This window comes from Sminthopsis crassicaudata, chromosome 6, assembly GCF_048593235.1.
Source record: "Sminthopsis crassicaudata isolate SCR6 chromosome 6, ASM4859323v1, whole genome shotgun sequence".
NCBI lineage: Eukaryota > Metazoa > Chordata > Mammalia > Dasyuromorphia > Dasyuridae > Sminthopsis > Sminthopsis crassicaudata.
The window spans coordinates 8,718,478-8,728,457 of NC_133622.1; the positions used below are offsets into that span (position 1 = coordinate 8,718,478).

At 42.6% G+C, this 9,980-nt stretch overlaps 1 protein-coding gene across 9 annotated transcripts in view; it reads right to left on the reverse strand.

The window, feature by feature from the left end:
* LDB2 (LIM domain binding 2) overlaps positions 1-7,150 on the reverse strand; it is a 348,559-nt gene extending 341,409 nt beyond the window's left edge. For 5 of the 9 annotated variants that reach the window (XM_074275412.1, XM_074275417.1, XM_074275410.1 and 2 more), the window contains exon 1: positions 6,647-7,147. In XM_074275412.1, the coding sequence (XP_074131513.1) occupies positions 6,647-6,778 (132 nt within the window). In that variant the 5' untranslated portion in view covers positions 6,779-7,147. Of the gene's footprint in view, positions 1-6,646 lie in introns of all 9 variants that reach the window. The other 4 variants (XM_074275413.1, XM_074275411.1, XM_074275416.1 and 1 more) reach the window with 2 other exon arrangements.
* Between the last annotated feature and the right edge of the window lie 2,830 nt (positions 7,151-9,980).

A 9,980-nucleotide genomic window follows, 5' to 3' on the forward strand; every position in this document is an offset into this window, starting at 1 on the left:
GTCAAGCTCTAGGTCTCAGTTTCCCCAACAGTAAAATGAGAACACTAAACTAGACTAAGGGTTTTGAATCCTTCTGGAAGAAGCTGGAGAAGCTTATGAAACCCTTCTGTTTTAAAATGCATAATTAATACACAAAATTACAAGTGAAATCAATTATATTGAAATAAATATGAATTGTATTTTCGTCATCAAACCCTGGACCAAATGGGTACCATGACTGCATAAGATGAAGTTCTGAGTCGGCCATTAGACTTTCCTTTATTTCTTTAATAGGGATGGCTCAACATAGTGCCATCCATACTCTCCTTATTGTTCTATGACTCGAGGCACTTGGGAGACAGATAGCTTTGCTCTGTATGATCAGAAGCACAAGAAAAGCTCTGAAATAGCTTCTGTTAGTAGCAAGTCCTTGGACTTGCTTGGCTTGGCCAAATATATTTACAACTGATGGTCAAATGCTGTAGCAAAAATTAGAATTATCGCTGCCATTTCTATCTCAATCTTTTGGGCTACTCATGATACCTATTTCATAGGTATCAATATATATTACAGGTACATACATGTTATTATGCACACACTTATTACAGTCCTTTTCACAACTTGAAAAATCAGTGTTAGATTCCTCATGGGAGCTGGTCACCCTAATATATAATATATAATACCTCATAGCTTTTTTGGTGAAAATAAGTTGTTTTTGCTCCAATCACTAAAAATTTTGAAGGTCAAGATGGTAGACACTATTCCTGTATGAGAGCTATATGTGTCCTACTCAACCCAGTCTGGGTAATGGCTTGCCCAATGAAGGCTTTTAAGTAATTCGGAAGATTTTATTTTTTATACCAGATATAGCTAGAGAGGTACCACCTACAACCAAATAAACACATTCAAGAAATCCTAAGCTTGCAATATTTTGCAAAGTTGCTTTATTTGCTCCAAAAAAAAATGGCATTCTATATAATCTTCAAGAAAACCAAACTGGTGAGAACAATCGTAATAAAAGGAGATTTACAGCCTGTTCTCCATACACTCTAAATTGATTTCTCTCTCAAACCCAAACAGAAAGCTAAACATTTGCCAAATGTATAGTTTGATTTTTTTCTATCATAATGCATTTACTTCCCAAAATTAAGCTTTCATTGATTCTAAGCTGATAAGAATCTGCCTTGAAAGCAAACTGACTGATTTCCCCCCCCCTCCTGGCCTCCAAAGAATTGTTAGTTTGTAGCAATTTTTAATTAAAAACAGCTCCTACAAAAGAAAATAGGGGGAAAAAAAACTTCAGGGAAAATAAAATCAGTCCAGCCGGCCTTCAATTTCTTCTCTAAGGCCATGTTGATATAAAAGAGAGTTTGGAAGCTCCCTCCTTGAAAAATGCCTTTTGGGTTCCTGCTGACTATTGTCAAAATAGGTTTGATCTCCTCCCCTTCTTCCCCAAATTCTTATTAAATTGCAAATCCTTAGGCCACCTCATGGAAAGAGCAACATTATTTTTCCTCAATTCCTAAAAGCAAGTTATCTCAAAACATTTTTTTTCCCCTTCTGAAATCAAACCTTTAAACTCATTACAACGACACTGTCTACACAAAATCAGTGATAACAAGCTGCTCCAACAATAAATAGGAGATCACGACATGAATTCTTGAGACTGAAGCATACAGAAATAGAGCTGTAAAGTAAAAAAGTCGGTGTGCTGTTGGTTCCACAAACACACACACACACACACACACACACACACACACACACACACAGGAAATTTTGATGACAAACTGGGGGGCAAAACAACTAAACAATAGACATTAAATCTTGGCGTCACCAAAAATATTTGGTTCGGTACCAACATTCATGTTAAAATCCATGGAACTAAAATTTTATCAGCCCAGAATGTTATTAATGTGTGTGTGTTTTTTCTGAGCAGTAATCATAATTTCCCCTTAATCCTGGAGAGGGTGGGGAACAGGGAGGAAAAGAATATTATGGAAGAGAAGTTACCACCACAATGAGTCAATAAAAGAGAAATATATATATATGGAATCTGTTGATTTTGGCCCTAAAATCATCATCTGAAACAAAACAACAGAAAAAAACTTTCATCTTTTAGAAGAGGATCTAAGAGCTCAGTAAAGGGAAAGAAAGCCATCCTCCTTGGAAACAGAAACTACCCAATCACCTGAATGAGCAAAAGATATAAATGGAACTGACACAGCACCAAATTACCTTTGATAAATGCCAACTTTTTGAATATCAGTAACTTGGTCAACTTTAAGCCACTGAACAATACATTTTTTAAACTTCCATCATTTGAAACGATCATTTTATTTTTCCTTTTTTTGTTTCAAGTAAATATATGTGTATGTATGTATAGACATTTGGCTATATTACAATTTATTTAATGTTAACATGCAAGCCAAGTCATGTAATCAAAGAATTACAATTTTCCCCACCCAATTTTTTTCCATGGAACAGAAATTTAGGAGCACTTTACTTTCCCCCCACCTCTCTTCTTCCTAATGGCAGGACCTTTGCGTGTTATGATCATATGGTTTACCATATGGCCATAACAAACTTGCACATTAAGGTACTTCAAAAATATGATCTGGATGTCAGCTGGGTGCTTTGGAAATGTAAAGATCAACAGAAGTATTACAATGAAAAAATCACTTTTTCCTCTTCATTACAGGCTTGTCCAAGCACACGATTGTAAGACAAAACTCAAGAAGGAACTGAATATTAAATACATTTTTATGAAATTCTGATCTGATTTAGATATACATATACACCTTCTCTTCAAAGCAATGAAGTATATTTTGCAAGCAGTAAAACATACTCTAAAATATATTTATATTCCTTTAAAATAAAAGAGGTGAGACTCTGAAATGCATTCATATGCAAATCTTTTATTCTCCACAATAACTACATCATCTAATTCTAAAAGTTACCAGATCTACTAAAATAAATTTGGGAGTAGGGGCTGGGGGGAAATGGGAGAAAACTGGAGAGGAGAAGGAAGACTGCTCACGCTGCTCTCTCAGTTCTATTCCTTCCAACCAAGAGACATACACCCATCAAAAAAATTATCCATGAGCTACCATCCAACTTCAGTTGTTATTATTAGCACAGTTTTCTCTCAGCACTAGCAAAATATGTTGCATGCTATAGCAAATGATATTGGCTAAATTAATATATTCCTACCCAGAGTTTTATTTTGTTTGGTCTTTCCTCCACTGTTATCTAGAATTTCGAGACTAGTTTAGGATTAGCAGCAGAACTGTAGGATACTAGAAGAAATACCAAGCTTTCAAAGTCATCTTAGAACTAGAAGGCAGTTTAAAAATCATTTCCTCCAACTCATTCATTGCCCAGATGAATAAACTGAGATCCAGACAAAGTGAAATGGATGTCCAAAGCCATACACTAATTAGTAATGGCAGATCTAGAAATCGACACTACATCTCCTGATGTCCGATCCAATGCACTTCCAGCTACCCCACACGGCCTTCCAAAATAGACTAAAGCTATCATAGTCTAGCCTTCTTGGCGTATGTCAAACTGCTCAAGAGAGTAATCCTACTTTGCTAAGTGTTTCTGGTTGAGTTTAGTTTTGTTTAATAGGAAGGAATGTAGCAACCCCCTTTTTACTGCATTCACACGATTTCCTGGATGTCAGCTTTAGACAGAGGGTGTGGTTTTCTCAATGTATATAAGTATTATGCTTTATTTATCAGTTTTCAGCTTCCTCAAATAAAACGCTCACTTTTTTTCCTTAAAAAAAAAAAATCCTACGACATTTAACTCCCTTTATTCTCTAGGCAGAAACTTTTCATTGACATAGTGCAAAATAAACAAACTACCACCTTTTGGATCCAGCCCAGCTTCATGGAGCCGGAGTCCAAAGTAGAGACAATTATCTGAATAACTTGGTGGGGATGTAGAAAAGCAACGTATAGCAATCTATTTAGGGAAGGTAGATGGGGACAGGAGATAGGGGTGGGGCCCCAAAAGATAGGGAAGAGTATGGATCTCATCATCCAAAAGGCTGGCTAAAACAAGTGAATTCATTGGATATACACTTTGCCTTTAACCCCCGTGTTCCAAATCTATTTTGTAACACAAAGATAATTATTTGGGAAGGCTGATCCATTACTTTATTCTATAAAAACAGGCAAGCAACTTAACTTCTCTTGCCTCAGTTTCCCTAGGTGTAAAATGAGCAGAATCATATTTGTTCGCATATGTGATTATTGTGATGGGGAAAACATCTGATTAACCTTAAATCAGAAATGGGTGTTAGGACCACAGGATCATCACACTGATTCTTTAAACCAGTGACTCCATAGACTTTTCCTGAGGTGAAATTTTCTTACTTTCCTATTTGACAAAATCACATCTGAAGAGAATATCCCAGATTTGATTCGACTTTTATATTATACATGATAACCCAAATGTAAGATGTCATGTGGATTGATTTCGATCATTTCCTCGCATTTCTAATTAGGGGCAAAAAAAGTCTTCAAGTTTGAAAGATTTGGTCTGATGTATTATTTTCATTAAATATGCCAGATCAAGCCCCTACTAGAGATAAAAACCAGCAAAACTCCTGAACCTTAGGACACTGTCAAAGAAATTATTCTATGACAAAATTTAAAGGGTTTTTTTTTTTTTTCTCAACAAAAAGGGCTGTCATCTTTAAAGGAAATCCAAAACTTTAAACCAAATGCAAAATAATAAAAGTTAGGAGTTCCAAAGTTTGACTCCCCCCCCCAAAGAAATTGTTCTGTTTTTAAAGAAACACGATACCCAGGGAGATCTTTTCAAAAATCCTCCCTTGATATCACCCAAACCTAGCAATTTCATTATATCCTGTTGAAATTTATGAGGGCTAGTGCAAGGAAGAATGCCTAGTTTAGCAGTTCAGAACTGGCCAGATAATATTTGAAAGAGAACTAGTGAATACCAGATATCAGAGTGAAATCTGCCTTGCTTCCCAAAATAGGAAAAGGAGGGAAGGAAAGGAATTTCTCTGCACAACTTCTCTAAAACTTTCTGAATGTGAACGTCCATTGCTTTGAAATCTTATTGCTAGTCACAGATTGCATTTCAACAACTAACAATCTCTTCTCTAATGCTAATTATATACCTGTCTCTGTCTCCTCCCCCAGAAAAAAAATCAAATATTTCCCCCAATATTGATTCTTTTTTCCTTCTAATTCTTAAAGGCACTGTCTTCTCCAATAGTTTGGGCAGGAATTTAAGATTCTAAAATCTAGTTTGAGGTTGTGCATGGAGCAAACTCCCCCCACCCCCAGCCTTCCACAGACATATGGACAAACAAGCAGAAGTTCCAGGCAGCAGTCAGTGGCCTCCATGCAAAACACAGTGGCCATTTCTAGAGATTCCCTGACTTCTTGGATTTTAGTTGTGTTATGAATCGCATATAACATTCATGGAGCAATAACATGGAAGGCAAATATCAGGGAGAACAGTTTTTTTTTTTTTTTTTAAATCAGTTCTTCCCCAGCACTTGGCCAATCAGAAAGCAGGTCACATCTTGTTAGCTGTATCATATACATTGAACGTCATGAATTCTCCATGGCTTAACTGACAATTCATGCATGTGTTTTATTTTAGACAAACCTGGAGTGGTTCCTTCGCAAAGTTAGGAGTCAACAATCCAGTTCGTCTAAAATTTCTCCCCAGTCACACTGCCCACAACTGCACTGGACATTTGCAATGTGCAGAGGGTTCTGAAAGCTCTAAGATTTCCCCTTCAAGTGGCTGTCAGTGCATCCCCAGCAAACTCCTTTTGGAGACAGTGCCCTCCCAAGCTTGTGCCCTGGCAGCCACCTGGGCACACGTTGCCAGAGGCAGCCTCATTTAGCAGCAGCCTTTCACTCCAGAAAGTAAGGTTTCATTAAAGATTGAAATGGCAGGAGGCGAGCTGGAAGTTTGCATTTCCAAGTCCTCCCAAGTATTTCTCTTATTCCTGTTCACTTCAGTGCTTCTCCGGAGCTGGCTGATCTTTAAGGGGCAAGATCCCAAGTGGGCAAAAATGAGGACGGGTTCTGGCAAGCCCCCCAGCCGGGCCACTTGAGGAGCTGCTCCGTCAGCCGCGGGAGAGATAAAGTCAGGAACTGCCCAGTCCCCTCCCAAAGGCGGCGGCTCTCCGAAATTGAGCCCGAAATCTGGGCACGTCGGATGCTGAACATGTGCTTTTCCAAAGTCTGCTCCCGGGGCTCTGCCGGGGTTACCTTTACCTGGGGGAGGGGGTGACTCTGACAAAACAGACCCGGCGGAGTTTCCCATTTGCAAAGAGGGTGCCGAGTCCCGGGACTGCCCGGCGGCTCCCTGCGGGCTCTCCGGGGCAGGTCAGCAGGACGGCCAGCGGAGCACTTTCCAACAAACCACTTTCCGAGCCCAGAGGCGGAAAGGGGCAGCGTTGGCCGGGGGAGGAGGGCTCCCGGGAGCCCAGCCGGCCGCTCCGGGCTCCCTCCGGATTTCAGCATCAACTGTGCCGTGCTCCAGGAGTTCGCGGGAGGGATCGGCCGCCCCAAGTCGGGCATTGCCGGGGGCGCCCCGGGGCAGGGGCTTGGGACGCGGGGCAGGCTCCCCCCTCCCCCGCGGCCCCCGGAGCGGAGGTCGGGGCACTTACCTCGGTGCGAGACTGCAGCCTCTTGTTCATCTCGTAGATCCGGTACTCGGGCTGCACCATGTACGGTGTGTGGCGCCTATAAAATGGGCCGAAAGGAGAAGAATAGAAGGGGTCATGTGGTGTGCTGGACATCTTGGCTGCTTGGAGGAAATCAAGCTACAGAGAGTAGCACCAACATCCATGCAGAGCACATGGGCTGGGGGTTCTTCCCAGTACAAAGTCCTGCGCGCACACACGCGCACACACACGCACACACGGAGCCGCCGAGACACACTGACTGCAAACTGCTGGGGGAGCCGAGGCAGAGGCGGAGAGAGCAGGAGACGGCAGCGAGAGCGAGCCAGCGAGAGAGCGCACGACAGAGGAGGGAGAGAGGGAGGCGAGAGAGCACCAGCTCGGGAGAGGAGGGAGGGAGCGAGGGAGGGAGGGAGGGAGGGAGGGAGGCAGGGAGGGGGAAGAGGGACACGGGAGACTCTCCGGCTCGGCCTTGGCTTTGGGCTTTCAAAGCAGCAGGATTTGTGGAGAGGTCATTTCCTGCCCACACTGGAGCCTAGTTCAAAATAGCATTTTCCTGCCAGGCTGACCCGCGTGTGGCCCGCTCGCGCCCAGCCGGGACCCCGGGCAGCCGAGCGGGCAGCGTCCTTGGCACGGACGGGCCGGGGCCGCTGGGGCCGCCACCAATGGGGTCTGCTCCCCAAGCGCAGGCAGGGCTGCGCGAGCCCACGTTTGGGCCGAGCCGGGCAGGATTTCTTGCCACTCAGAGGAGGATTTCATTTGCCTTCAGGAGTTGCGGCAGCTCGCCACATCTCTGCACTTCTGTTTTCTTTCCCTCCCCAGGAAAAATCCCAGCCCAGGCGGGTCAGGGGTCGGCCAGGGCTTCGCAGCCTCAATCGAGAGGAAGGGGGGACGACCCCAAACAGACAAGCCCAATCACAGCATTGATATCGGGGAGAAATGCAAAGGCAACGGCTCGTGCCAAAACACACATGTGTGCACGCGTGCATGCCAGTATTAAGAGCACAGGGCCGGATGGCTCGCTAGAGAAGCAGGGAAATTTTACCGAGTACGAAATTGCACATCATCTCTTGGAGCATCCTACAACAACATCCCCAGCCCTGCCGGAGAAGCAGGCCTTCCTTCCTAGGGCTCTGCAAGTGTATCACTCTTCTCCCGAGGGCAGCGGATCCCAACCACAAGTAAGCCCAAACTGCCTCCCGGAGACCGGGAAATCACCTTCTCTCAAAACCGGGATCCAGATGCCAAGGCAACTTGGCTGGAACCATCAAGTCCAGAGTTCCACACGGGGTGACTTAAACAAATACTTCACATCAGGGAAAATATCAGAGACACAGAGAGAGCCAGCCAGTGGACGGATGGGGTGGAAGCCAGACAGACAGAAAGACAAAGATGGGAAAAAGAGTCTGGGAGACCACTGAAACTCATGAGATGTGTAAAAACGAACTAGAAAAGAGTTGCAAACGAGACATTTCCTCAATTTCAAAGTTGAAGGAATTTTCTGTTTTCAAATGTGATTCAGAGTCCTCCAGATCCACTAGACAAAAAGGGATCCCTTGTCCCCACCCTCCGTTCACCCGATTCAAAAGCATGTAAAAAAATAAAATTCCCTCCATTCCCAGTTTGATCCGTTCTTTTCCATGATGGACAGGGACTTGATGCAGTCCACCCCATACTTCTGGCAATACTAAACAGTGCTGTTGGTCAGTATGTGATTAGAGCAGATATTATAGTAGGCATGCTTGCACATTTTGCAAGGAAACCCCAAACCAGCCACGGCTTGCTCGGTATCAGGTTTCATTACAGATCCAAGACCTGGAGCAAATTTGCTGCGAGGTTTGTCAAGGCACACACAACTTTCTCAAGGCAGGGTTTCCAACAAATTGGGGTTGATTTATGTTTTAGTGAGGAGACCACTGCAAACCCCAATGATTTCTTGTTTTATAAACTTCCAGATTGAAAATCCTGGGCTTTCTTGGGGTCCCTTTTGGTATTCACTTAACTATTTGAGTACAACATTCAAAGCAAGTGTGGAGCTGCAGGGGGCTGCTAATCAAAACCTGGACTAGGATTTTGCTCTCATTAATCCCACGTACCTACAGGGATGGACTGCTGCTAGATCTAATCAGAAATAACATCTTTTCCCTAGCACTTATAACTCTATAAGGGTTTCAGGATCAGAAATAGCAGTATTCTCAGGATGCTTAATGAGGATTGGAGGTGAACAAGGGATTGATATAGAGAAAATACAGTGGTTCAGATGGAAATTCTTTACCTGCAACGTTTTCCCTTCTCCTCCCAAGTTCTCCACATGTCACTCATCCCTCATGGCCCAACTATGGTCCCTCCCATGATGCTTTCATCAGACATCATTTTTTTGCTTCTTTCTTCTAAACTTCTATAGCTCTTTCAATCAGAAGATCTTCTCATAGAATTTAGAAATGGAAAGGACTTTAGGGACCAGCTAGTCCTCTCCCCTCATTTTGTAGTCAATGTTGATGGTTCTAAAAATTTTTTAAGTGAGAAGACCTCTTTTTTAGGATTAAAAAATGCAAGGACTACTGGGCTTATATTCCCAAAGAAATCTTAAGAAGGGAAAGGGGCCTGCATGTGCAAAAATGTTTGTGGCAGCCCTTTCTGTAGTGGCCAGAAAGTAGAAATTGAATGGATACCCATCCATTGGAGAATGGCTGAATAAATTGTAGTATATGAATGTTATGGAATATTATGGCTCTGTAAGAAATGGCCAGCAAGAAGAATACAGAGAGGATTGGAGAGACTCACACGAACTGATGCTGAGTGAAATAAGCAGAACCAGGAGATCATTATACACTTCAACAATGGAACTATATGATGATCAGTTCTGATGGAAGTGACTCTCTTCAATAATGAGATGATCCAAATCAGTTCCAATTGATCAGTGATGAACAGAACCAGCTACACCCATGAAAGAACACTGGGAAATGAGTGTGGACCACAACATAGCATTTGCACTCTTTCCGTTGTTGTTTGCTTGCATTTTTGTCTTTCTTCCCAGGTTAGTTTTACCATCTTTTTAAATCCGATTTTTCTTGTGCAACAAGATAATTGTATATTTTAACATATTTAACATGTATGGGACTACCTGCCATCTAGGGGAGGGGGTGAGGGAAAAGAGGGGAAAAGTTGGAATGGAAATTTTTGCAAGGGTCAATGTTGAAAAATCCATGCATATGTTTTTTCAATAAAAAGCTATTTAAAAAAGAAGAGTGTTGAAAAAAATCCAAGGAAGCTCATGTATAAGTAACTATAGTGTTCATATCCACTGGTTGTTAAAATA